Raw genomic sequence first — 12,365 nt, forward strand, 5'->3', positions numbered from 1 at the left:
GAGACACCTAAGCCAGTCCCTGATGGGGCCTTCCCACTGCTCCTACCACCTCCGGCCCCTCTTCCCTTCTCCTATGTCCCCCACTGCCAATCCCCAGAGTCCCTCTGGCTGCTCCCAGGGTCACAGAGAGACATCCTGTTCCAGGACATATTGAGCTCCCTCCCCTGTGCCCCTGTGTTTGCACAGTCACACAGGCTGTATCCTCATCCTGGACAGCTCAGTGCTCCCCCCACTCCCCACCCCTGCTGCCTGCAGATCCCTGCTTCACCTCTACCTTCCTGGGGAACCTCAGGGACTTGCCTGTGCTTTCAGTACCCTGCGTGCTCACACCTCGATGGCAGCGCTTATCACATGTGTTTGGTGATTGTTGATGGCTGCTCAGCACCCCACCCCAGCCTATCCCTCCAAGACAGGCACTGTGTCTTTCATCAGTGCCTGGCCAGCCTGGGGGTCACTGCCAGGCCTTTGTCCTGGCATTTATGGCATGCACAGTGCCTGGGCTCCAGGACAGGAGGCGGTGCCCCCGGGGGGAATGCTGAGGGAGGCTGAGGCTCCCCAGCTGCGGGTACAGCCCCGGGCTTTCGTTCTTGGATGCACAGGGGCACAGCACTCAGGAAGGAAGGCAGGCAGGAATGTGCCTTTGGCCTTGGACTAGCTAGGGAAGCTGGAGAGAGCCCAGGAGCTGAGCTGGGGGTGTTGTGTGGGTGTGACAGGAGGGGCAGATGGGGAGCTGTCAGCTGGGGCGAAGGGCTGCTTGGGCGTCTGTGCACACAACACTTCCAGTGTTCCAGAATATGGCCTTCTCTAATCGCCATCGACATTCCGTTCCATAGGCACTTGGGCCGACAGCTGGCCTTCTTTTAATAGCCACATTCCAGGTGACATCCTGATCTTAGGGCATTTATGGTGAGCACATCCACAGCTTACAGCCCCTTCCTCCCCAGGTATGTCCAACCTCGCAGTCACACAGAGAGGTACACACCACCCACACTCAGTCACATGCACAGCTTAAAGCAGACACATTGGGGCATGCTTAGTCACGTGTCGCTGGGTGTTACAGTGACAGAGCATGTGCCGGGCGCATGGCCACACACATGCTCGAGCTATGCTCTGCCAGCTGCAGACCTCCTACCCTCATCAACACACACATGTACTCTTATCATGGCACAGCACAGCCAACAGCACCATGCAGAGTCAGAGTTGCATGATCACACACACACACACACACACACACACACACACGTGCAGACCACATGCAGGCCCTGCTCAGAGCATCTCAGAGTCACAGAGACCCCCAGGCAGACAAGGAAAAGCTGGGAGGTGCTGGGAGCAGGTGATTCCTGGAGGGCATCGCCCCTGCCCATGAGAACAAGTCTCCCTTTCCTGGCCTCTCCCTGGGCTACTGGCCCGCAACCCCCACCCCTTTATGGATTGGCAGGTACCGGGCCCAGTCACCTTCCCTGGAGTCTCTGCTTCCTCTCCCTGGGGTCTGGGGGGTGCCTTGGCTTCCAAGTCCTCCAGACCCTGATCGTAGAGGAACCGCCCATTCGCTTGCTGGGCAGCTCCCCACACAGCTGCTGCCTCCATGTGTGTCCAGCCCTGGGGGAGGTGAGAGAGTGACTGTGAGGTGAGAGGGACAGTCCACAGCTTTGCTCCTGCCCTTACCCCACCAGGCCCTCCTCCATCCTCCCAACAGGTATTCATTGCGGGAGGCCCCTGACACCATTTGCACTGTTGCTGGTCACCAAATAAACCCCGTAAATTGTGCGTGCCTGTGCTAGGGTGTGTGTATGTGTGTGCAGGTTTGCTCCCCATCTGCACATCGGCACACCTTGCTAAGCAAGTGGCTGTTTATATTTTTGAATAGATGGGTGGTATTCACGAGGGTCTAGGCCTCCATTAACAGATTAGAGTTCTCCTTGCTGTTCACTACAGTGGTTTACAGGAGGGACCCCTGACAGCTCCTCTCTCAGTCCCTCAACCGAGAACCCCAGGGATGTGGGCAGTGGGAGGAGATTGCTGCAGCAATGGGAGGAGTCGGCGGCAGTCTTGCTGAGGCCCATAGAGGGCTCTGTAGGTAGAATTAAGGAGGAGCCCAAGTGTGGCGGGAACAGGAGCTGGTGGCGCACGGAGCTTTCCTAGGGACATCTAGGGGAAGCAGAGCTGCAGGCCCTGAGGAGGGCTGACACCCATCCTTGGGCACACCTGGCCCCGAGGAAGTTTGACACCCATCCCTGGGCACACCTGGCCAGCGTTGATCTGAGAAGCCTGTTTTCCCTTTCAGAGGAGGACGTGGAGCCTCAGAGGGGGTAAGTGACCTGCCCAGGCTCCCACAGTGAGCACATGGTAAGCTGAGGCTCAAAGCCACATCTCCCATCTCCAGGGCCCATGCCCATCCCATGAGCTCTTCAAGGCTCCCAGGAGGAGGGGGCTTAATGCTGAGGAGCAAGGAGCTCCAAGCTAACTCCAGCCTTGTCTCTCTGGAGCCCTATCTAGGGCCAGATGTGCTGATCTCGGCAGGCTGCGGCTCTAGGGAGAGTGTCAGCATGGAAAAGGATGGCCTGGAGTTGGAAGACCTGTGTTCAATCCTGGCCCCGCTCCTGGGAACCCCCAAACCATGCCCTCTCTGTCCCTAGTGCCCCTGCCTATCAGGGAGGATTATGAACTCCATGGGGGTGTTGGGAGGGGCTCTTCCTGCCAGGGTGCCAGCGTCCTCAGGGTCCCTGAGTCTCAGAGGCAGCCCTGCCAGGGCCTATGTTTTCCCCAGAGCCCCAGGGTTGCCTGAGGAAGGGATGGCCAGGCGCAAGCTGGAGAGGGCCCAGTGTCCTTACCACCTCACTCTCCGAGCCCAGGGACTCCTGGCGCCTCCGTCCGGAGATCCAGCTGAGGTTGGAGGTGTGGCTGATCATCGTGGAGCGGTGGGTGGAGCGGTAGCTGGGGTAGGGGCGACTGTGCCGGCGTGATACACCCAGCAGCACCCCCAGGCAGGGCAGGTGCTGGGCAATGGCCACCCTGCAGGGGCCGCACATCTGATTAGGGCCAGGGGATGGGCAGACCGATGCAGGGGAGGGGATGGATGCACAGGCTGGTACAGGCCTAATGTGTGGTGACTGAGAGCCTCTGGGGAAATGAGGAGGCTCAGACCCTGGGAACCATGGCAGGTGATGAGGACAGAAAGAGACGCTGGGTGGGGAGACTGACAGGCTCACAGGGCTGGTTGGGAGGGACAGAGATTCTGGGTGGTAGGCATGCAGGGAGAGCCTGGGGATGTGAGTTCCAGCCCTCAGTGGCTGGCTGAAGCCACATCTCTGGTAACGGAGACAAGGGACACTCCGGAGCAGCCTCTACTGGACGGGCTCAGGCCTGCCACTGGCCGTGGGATGGTGGTGAATGACTGACACCACCAGGCAAAAGGAAGCACTAAGGGAGAAGCGGCCTTGCCGGGTTGCTATCAGCATGCATACTGGCCCAGAGCCACCCCGGGCTCCTGCCAGGCCCTGGGAGCAGAGCTGAGCTCTCCCTGCTGTGATCTCTTCAGGATGACACTATCGGGGAAGGTGGGGCGGAGGGATGCTTAAATTCACACGGCTGTCCTGGCTGCCCTACACCCCAGGTCTGAAGGTCTCATAGTTAGGATTGGATACTGCCCAGGGAACCCTGATCTCCTCCACACTGTGCCCCCTGGGAAGCTGGGACGGGGGAGGGAGGCACACCAACTCCAGACCCCACTCAGTGTCACAGGCCACTCCCAGCTGCTGGTGGCCCCCATCCAACACACATCCAAGAGACAGGAAAGGTGGTGGCCTCTTCCCTCATCTGCAGGCCAGGCCCTTGGAGGCCAAGGTGTGGGGTTCTGGAAAAGAGCCACACCTGTACTTGGGGTGGGTGATGGCGTAAATGATGGGGTTGTGGATTGCAGAGGCCTTGGCGATGACGGCTGGCACCGAGCTCATGTAGGGTGTCAGGACGTGTGCGTACCTAGGACAGAGAAGGTGTGGTCCCCAAGCTAAGTCAGCCCCATAGGGAAGAATTGGCAATGCCAGGATAATTTTTTTTTTTTTTTTTTTTTTTTGCTCTGTCGCCCAGGCTGGAGTTGCAGTGGTGTGATCTCAGCTCACTGCAACCTCTGCTTCCTGAGTTCAAGCAATTCTTCTGCCTCAGCCTCCGGAGTAGCTGGGACTACAGGTGCCCGTCACCACACCTGGCTAATTTTTGTATTTTTAGTAGCGACAGGGTTTCACCATTTTGGCCAGGCTAATCTCAAACTCCTGACCTCAGGTAATCCACTTGCCTTGGCCTCCCAGAGTGCTGGGATTACAGGTGTGAGCCACCATGCCTGGCCTATGCCAGGAGAATTCTGATCTGAGTGAGTAGGAGGGAGCAGTGGGTGGTTGAGGGTGCGGCTCTGGAAGGAAGACGTGCCGAATTTGGGGTGGAGGTTCCCAGGTCCACTGTTCCTTGGAGCCTGTGCTGCTGGCGATACCCCACTTCCCCCCATTGACTCTGGCCCTCGGACCCTCTGCCTAGCTCTTCTCACACCCCACCCCAACTGTGATGCTGGCTCTTGCCCTGGCTATTGTAGAGAAACCCCACAGTAGGGCCCTAGGGGGACCAGGCCATTCCTCCACAAGAAGGTCTCCTATCTAAACACTTCCAGGGTTTAATAGCCCTCACTTCTCAAAAACACTTCTGAAGTTGAGCCTGCATCTGTGCTGCTGCAGATGTCACAATCCCCAGACTCTAGCCACAAAGGGCTAGAAGGGCAGCTCTCAGGGACCCATTCCTGGAGACGGGCAGCACCTCTGGTCATGTGACCACAGCCCAGGCAGAGAGGGAGGAGACCTCAAGAGGAACTGTGTGTTCCAAAGGGGGCTGGCAGGCCGCCCGCCCAAAGCTCTGTGGGGCCAGAGCTCCTCTGCATGTGCCCTGGTGCTTCCAGGAACTAGGTGGCCCCCGACCCACCCCAGGGCTGGGTACCTTACCCAGGGAGAGAATAAGCTGTGAAGCTGGTCTTAGGGTGCGAGGATGGCTGGCTGGGGTTGGGCTGGGAAGGAGAAGCTGCCCAGGCTTCTTGCTCCTGCCTCCACCCCTTCAGCCTCTTCCCCAACCCTTTAGCCACTGCTTACCCAGCAAAGGCCACCAGGGCCACAGCGGAATAGGGAGCCCAGGAGAGCACGAAGAGGAGGATGACCAGCAGCATGATCTTGGCCATCTTGCACTCGCTCTGCAGCCGCTGCCGCTGCCACAGGGACTCACCATTGCCCTTGCAGGCCCCGAAGGTCTGGAGAGCCCTAGGAAGGACGCATCGTCCAGGTCTGACCCTAGTCGGGTGGCAGTGAGCACCAGGGTCACGGCTGCTGTTGGGGAGCCTCCCTAGACTATCCTTGCGGGGCACTCGGGAGAGTGTCATTCCTTCCAGTGCAGGCAGCCCTGACTTCCAGAAAGCTTTCTGTGACATGAGGTCTCAGCCGTCCCCCACTCCCTCTTGATTCTGTGTGCCTTCTCTGCTCCCTTGGCCATGCTGAAAAGCCCGCCCCAGAAGCCCTTGTCTCCTGAGGCTCCCCTAGACACCGCTGCTCCATAAGCACGTGCTCAGCCTGCCTTCACCCACTGGGCATGCTCTGGTAGGCTGGTGCAGGTGTGAGTGGTGGGGCAGGGGCCGCCTGGCCGAGGGGCCGGTTCCCCTCCTGTAGCCCCCCTCCATGCTCGGCTCTTACCGTCCTGTCTCCCGGATGGCCCTGAAGATGAAGATGTAGCAGTAGATGATGATAAGCAGAGGGAGGAAGAACACGAAGCAGCAGAGAAGCATGGTGTAGGCACGCACGGCCGGCGTGAAGCTCATGTAGTCCCAGGAGCAGGATGTCAGCAACCCCTCGGGCACGTAGGCGCCTGGGAGCCAGGGCAGGTGCTCAGCCTTCGGGGCAGCACTGACCAGGGCTCCTTATCTGGCAGGAGCTTTGTGTGTCCCCATACACAGCCCTGGCCCTGACCTGGCCCTGTCCCGTGCAGTGAGGAAGCTGGAGGGAACTGGGATGGCCTGCAAAGCCCACTGCCTCCCATTCCTGCTAGATTTGAGCAGAAAGCTCACCATAACTTCAAGGTTGTGCTTGCCAAGGCTTCAGCCAGAGGCCTGGTCTTGCCCCAGGAGGACTACCACCTTGCTCTCCACCCTTCCACCTTCAAAGGCCTCACACCCCAGCCCCCTGCCTAGTCTGACACAGCAACAGAAGTACCTGTCACTTTGTCCCACCCAGAAAGCCTTTGTATTTTGGGATCAGTTGCTCAGGAGATCCTTTGGCCCCTGATGGGGCAGTGTCAGTTTCCCTTGCTGCCAGTCACGTCCCCTGAATGTCCATCTGACCTGAAGCTCAGGTAGCTCCTGGGCACCCCTGCCCCCGCCAGCTGGCTGACCCAAGTCCACCTACTTCCGCTTGAATGTGGCCCCTCCCAGCCCATCTGCCCCCCTTCCAGTTCCAGCAGCCCACTTACTCCAGCCAAAGAAGGGTGGCAGACTCCAGGCCAGGGCATAGAGCCAAACGCCCAGCAGGACGAATGCCGCACGCCTCTTGGACGCCACACCAATGGTGGCCAGTGGGCGTGTGATTACCAGGTAGCGGTCCAGGGCGATGGCCGTCAGGGTGATCATGGAGGAAATGCCAAAGAGAGCTCCACAGAAGGCATAGAACTCGCAGCCTGTGGGCACAGCCCCTGCTGTGAGTCCTGGGGAGGAGGGTCTGGGGATAGGGTAGACTCCGCTCTGGCCCTCACCTCACAGGAAGAGCAGGACTGAGCGCACTCCACCCCCTCCACCTGACACATCTGGCCAAGGCTGGCAGAGGCCTTAGGACCAACACTGCATCTTCCCTTCTTGCTTACTCACAGGACTGAGGGCAGCTACCCACTCTCTGCCCAGGAGCAGCAAATCACCTCCTTTGGGCCACCCTCCATTGAGGGCATCCCCAGGTCAAAACCCTCCTCCTCCCTCCAGCAAAAAGGAGCCCCAGCATCTACCTGTCTCCCCAAAGAGCCACTGCTTATAGAGGCTACTGGTGAAGAAGACAGGGGCCTGGGTGAAGGACATGAGGAAGTCGCTGACCGCAAGGTTGATAATGAACATGTTGGCAGGTGTCCGGAGGCCTCTGCTCCTGGGAGGATCAGAAGCTGTTAGGAGGCGCTTCCTGACACCTCCAGAGCTATGGAGAGCTTCCCGCACCCCTAAAGTATGCATGTGCACACACGTGCCACACACTCACACATGCACACACACATGGGCAAGCAAACAGGCATGAGCTGCCGGGCCACAGAGCTATCCCACTGTCCGGCAGGGACCAGCCAAGCAGCTGTTGAACCCAGCAGTGTCTGCTGAGTGAAGACCCCAAGACAGCTCCCTCAGAGAGAAGCAGGGGGCAGTTTCTCTCCAAAACCTGAGGCATGGCCCAGCGCAGGCCAGTTCTTGGGTCACTTCCGTTTCCTCTTCTTGCCCTCTAAATTCCTCTGCACAACTCACACCATCTTCTTGACCAATTCACTGGTTTCCTTGAGTCCCTCCAGGCCAAGGTCTCCCTAGAGGTTTCTCCCCAGGCTCCTCCTCCTGCGTGCCCTGACTGTACTTTCCCATGGCTTCTCATGCCTCCCTCTTCCTCGGGTCCCCCTCCCACCCTCCCTCCAGTGTCACGTCCTGCCTGAGCCCTGCCCTGCACACTGTCTCTGTAGTCCTCACCCTTGGGGATGGCAAATGGCAGAGGAGCTGATGGCTGTGCACCACGGCTGGGCCAGGCACTTTCACCAGCCTCAGCTCCTGTCATCATCCATCTTTGCATCTACCCTGAGGGAGGCGTCATTGTCCCCATTTTCCAGACAAGATGCTCCCACTCATGAAGTGACTTGCTCCGGTGCACAGCACTCAGTAAGTGGCTCATCTGTGGGGCAACGCACATCCATGAACTTACTGCATCAACACAGTGACTCCACGAAGCACAGCTCTGTTTTGCAGGAAAGAAAAGTGAGCTCAAGGAGGAGAAATGACGTGCCCAGTCCTTCAGCTGGCAAGTGGGAGAGCCAGGGGGCTGTGTGGCCCTGCAGCCTGGGTTCCCTTCTCCACCTGCCTGTCTCAGCCACTGAGCCAGGCAAGGGGGCAGATGGAGAGGGACACTGGGGGTGGGTGTCAGGGGTGTTTGAGGGACTTGAGGATCCTGGTCCCCAAGGCTGCTCTTTTTTTTTTTTTTTTTTTTTGAGATGGAGTCTTGTTCTGTTGCCCAGGCTAGAGTGCAGTGGCATGATCTCGGTTCACTGCAACCTCTGCCTCCCAGGTTTAGGCGATTCTCCTGCCTCAGCCTCCCCAGCAGCTTGGATTATAGGCACACACCACCATGCCTGGCTAATTTTTGTATTTTTAGTAGAAATGGGGTTTCGCCACATTGGCCAGGCTGGTCTCGAACTCCTGATCTCAGGTGATCTGCTCGCCTTGGCCTCCCAAAGTGCTGGGATTACAGGCGGGAGCCACCACGCCTGGCCTAGAGCTGCTCTTCAAGGCAGGGGGAGGATGCTCTCTGGGGCAGGTGATGGCAGAGGTGCGCTGAGAGCAGGGCAGAATGGTCAGAGACCCACATACTCTGGGCACACACACCCTCCACAGAGGATGCACCTGGGTCTCAATTAGTGCCAGTCAGTCAAGTCTCCCTGGACCATTTTTGGCCCTTTCCGTGACCTTGAGGAAGGTCTGGGCCTGAGATCATGGAAGGCATGGCCCTGCCCTCCTTGCCTAGCCTCAACAGTGCCCTGGCCAGAGCTAGAGCCAACATTCCTGCCCGCATTTTCTTCCCTGTCTGCATGGCTGCCACCCTCAGTGCCCTGGGCCCAGCACCACCAACCAGGCACCTGCAGAAGGTATAGATGACCGTCAGGTTGCCCAGCATCCCCGTGAGTCCCACCAGCAAGATCACTGTGCCCAGGGTATAGTGGGCATGGTCTGGAACATCAACCGTGGGGAAGGGGACCAAGGCAGCAGCCCAAGTCCCAGGTGCCTGCGGAGAGACAGAGAAATGAGGGAATCACGTTATCCCTTTTCACCTTCAAATAGTCCTGAGAAGGAAGAGTTAGGATTCTCAACAGGGCAGGTGGGAAAACTGAGGCTCAGAGTGGCAAAGCCAGTTGCACACACACCTCGCAAGTGGCCAAAAGCAGAATGGAAGTGCAGGTCCTTTCTAAAGTCTAGCCCAAGCTCCTAGAACATGGCACAGGGGCCTTCTAGGAGTGGGCTCAGATCACCTGCTGGAGGCTGGTAGGACAGACAGACATGTGCCTGGCAAGCAGGGACATGGCCCGGTCACCCTATCTTTCCTTAGGGAGAAGACAGAGCCAACTCCTGGGTGCATCCCTGCCTGCAGTATGGACTCCAGCCCAAGGGCCCAAGACAGTGTTTGAGGCCTCTAGACGCTGGGGTGGTGAGTTGGGTGGAGCCCCTCTCAAGAGTCCCGTCCCCTACTGAGCCTTAGAGGAGAAGCTGCATTGCCCTATAGCATAGCTGGGTACAGCTGACCTTGATGCCTGGCATGAAAATGAAGGGAATTCCCTTTAGAAAGAAAGCTTAGGCCTCCCAGGGTCACTGAAGGGAGGTCATGACCATATCAGGTCAGGACAAAGGGATTTAAAGACTCCTCCTACCCTAACCCCTTTCTGGGGAAGAGAGGGTGGCTTGGTCTCTGTCCTGCCCCAGTGGCCCCTATAGCTACCGGAGCCTTCCCATCCTGTCCAGCACCTGGGCCAGCATCACCAGGTCCTGAGGGTTCCCTCGGCCCTCCCCAGGTAGCAGTGGTGTTGATGGAATATGGCCCTGGGCCTGGGCTAGGATGATGGAGGTGGCAGAAGGCACCCAAGGCTTCACTGTGGGCTTGGCGGATCCAGAGGCCCAGGATGTGCCCTCCTCCCTGGAGGGCTCCATGGGGCATCCGAGCAACCTCTGAAAGGAATGAGTGCAGCCAAGGACAGGTCTGGCCATTCCAGCCCGTTGTCCTCAGGGCTGGCATTTCTGTTCCTTGAATGAGCTCCATGAGGAAGGACATTGCGTGCACCCTCCTCTATCAGCCTGTTTATCAGGGGCGGGCTCAGAGAGGTCCAGTAATGGCTCAGGTCCCCACAGCAAAGTTCAGACCTTTTCTATCTCCCTGTCAAAGCCCCTGCGTGTGGCCAGGAGGGGACCAGGAAGGGGTCAGGGAAGGCTCTGTGCATGCACATGCTCGCCCAGGCTTACTGTGGGACTGATGGATGGAAGCTGGCCCAGGCTGGAGATGCTGCTCTGGGAGCTGTCCCACCAGCTGGGTGGGGCTGGGGTGGCCATGCAGCTGGGCTCCTGGGTTGGGCTCGGCGGGACTCTTGGCCCAGAAGGAGGGTTCATCCTGAGTTGGGATGGTCCTTGCGCGAGCCCGCAGAGAAGTCAAGGGCACAGGGAGCTCAGGACTTCAGCTGTGCTCAGCCTCCCAACTTTCCTCCATCCTCAGCACCTCTGCTTAGCCTGCCCGCTGCTTTCTCCTGTGTCCGGCGCAGATCCAGCCTGGAGCTGCTCTTGGGGCTCGCGGTTGCTCTGTGTCTGGTGAAGCGCAAAGGAGTGAGTGTCGCAATTATGGTGACTCATAGCCAGAGTCCATCCCCATCTTTATATAGCGGTGTGGGAGCTGCACATGCTCAGTCGCTCCATGCCTCCAGCTCACTTGGACCAAGGTCCCTGGGTGTCTATCTACGAAGGTCTGATGATGGTGGCGTGAATGCGTATGTGGGAGTGTGTGTGTGTGTGTCTGTGTGTGTGTTTCAAGGGAGACTTCTGGGATGATGGTGGCATGAATGTGTGTGTGAGTGTGTGCGTTTCAAGGGAGATTTCTGGATGATGGTGGCGTGAATGTGTGTGTGAGTGTGTGTGTGTGAGTGTGTGAAAGTGTGTGTTTCAAAGGAGACTTCTGGGATGATGGGGTGATGTGTATGTGAGTGTGTATGTGTTTCAAGGGAGATTTCTGGGATGGTGGCATGAATGAGTGCATGTGTGTGTGAGTGTGTGTGAGGGTGTGTGAGTGTGTGTGTTTCAAAGGAGATTTCTGGGATGGTGGTGGGAATGTGTGTGTGTGAGTGTGTGTGTGTGTGTTTGAGTGTGTATGTGTTTCAAGGGAGATTTCTGGGATGATGGTGGTGTGAATGTGTATGTGTGTGAGTGTGTGTGTGTTTCAAGGGAGATTTCTGAGCTGACAGTGGTGTCGATGTGTACGTGAGTGTGTGTGCATGTGCGTGTGTGTGAGTGTGAGTGAGTGAGAGCATGTGTGTGTGTGAGAGAGTGTGTGTGAGAGTGTGTGTTTCAAGGGAGATTCCTGGGCTCGGGCTCCTGGACATTGGGCAGAAGGCTGTGTCCTCTCCTTTGACCAGTCTCTGTTGTGTTTCTTCCCTGAGCTCATCAAGAGCAGCCTCAGCCATCCCAAGAGCCCCCAGAGCTGTTTGTGGGCAGCTGAGCCTGCGCAGCCCAGCCTCCCCCTTTTCACAGTGGGCCCTACCACCATATTTGGCCCCCATGAGCCATGGCATTTTCACAGCCACCCTGCATAGAACCAAGGCTGGTCACCCCTTCACAGATAGAGACACTAAGAGGATGTAGCATTAGGGTGAGATCAGATCACGAGGCGGCTTTTGCTTGTTTTTTGATAAGAAAGTTTTTACTTATTTTTTTATTTTTTTTTTTGAGACAGAGTCTTGCTCTGTCACCCAGCCTGGAGTGCAATGGTGCAATCTCAGCTCACTGCAACCTCCGCCTCCCAGGTCCAAGCAATTCTCCTGCCTCAGCCTCCCGAGTAGCTGGGATTACAGGCACTTGCCACCACACCCAGCTAATTTTTGTATATTTAGTAGAGGCAGGATTTCACCATCTTGGCCAGGCTAGTCTCGAACTCCTGACCTCAGGTGATCCACCCACCTCGGCTTCCCAAAGTGCTGGGATTACAGGCGTGAGCCACTGGGCCCGGCAGAAATTTTTAAAGTATAAAGATTTTTCAAAACCTTATTGGGAGCGTCCCAGGAACTCACCCAGGCCTGCAGGCCTGATCCAAGTTGACTGGATGTCAGAAGTGGAGGGGACCCCGGGCCTGCCCCTTGCCCTGTCTTAGAGGAGGCAGCAGGAGCTGGAGAGAAGGGAAGCTGAACACACGGCTTCCAGGGAGGGCCGCTTGGGCTAGGCCTGCCACAGAGGCTGTGTTTAGGAGAGCCCGACTGGGCAGCGGTCATCCTATGTGGGGGCCATGTCCTGGCACAGTGCTGAGAGTGGTGGAGCCCTGGAGTGGACAGAGATATCACTCCTCTTCCAGAAGTTCCCCCAGTCTTTACAAACAGTTCTC

General features: G+C 57.8%; 1 protein-coding gene across 11 annotated transcripts in view; it reads right to left on the reverse strand.

Annotated features, from left to right (window-relative positions):
* LDB3 (LIM domain binding 3) overlaps window positions 1–10,629 on the reverse strand; it is an 81,724-nt gene extending 71,095 nt beyond the window's left edge. For 8 of the 11 annotated variants that reach the window (XM_063669873.1, XM_063669872.1, XM_054435363.2 and 5 more), the window contains exons 1-9: window positions 10,250–10,584; window positions 8,878–9,023; window positions 7,012–7,145; window positions 6,490–6,693; window positions 5,718–5,889; window positions 5,127–5,291; window positions 3,871–3,978; window positions 2,832–3,012; window positions 1,456–1,599 (exon numbers count right to left, since the gene is read on the reverse strand). In XM_063669873.1, the coding sequence (XP_063525943.1) occupies window positions 1,456–1,599; window positions 2,832–3,012; window positions 3,871–3,978; window positions 5,127–5,291; window positions 5,718–5,889; window positions 6,490–6,693; window positions 7,012–7,145; window positions 8,878–9,023; window positions 10,250–10,393 (1,398 nt within the window). In that variant the 5' untranslated portion in view covers window positions 10,394–10,584. Of the gene's footprint in view, window positions 1–1,455; window positions 1,600–2,831; window positions 3,013–3,870; window positions 3,979–5,126; window positions 5,292–5,717; window positions 5,890–6,489; window positions 6,694–7,011; window positions 7,146–8,877; window positions 9,024–10,249 lie in introns of all 11 variants that reach the window. The other 3 variants (XM_054435361.2, XM_054435367.2, XM_054435369.1) reach the window with 3 other exon arrangements.
* Between the last annotated feature and the right edge of the window lie 1,736 nt (window positions 10,630–12,365).

This window comes from Pongo pygmaeus, chromosome 8, assembly GCF_028885625.2.
Source record: "Pongo pygmaeus isolate AG05252 chromosome 8, NHGRI_mPonPyg2-v2.0_pri, whole genome shotgun sequence".
Classification (NCBI taxonomy): Eukaryota; Metazoa; Chordata; class Mammalia; order Primates; family Hominidae; genus Pongo; species Pongo pygmaeus.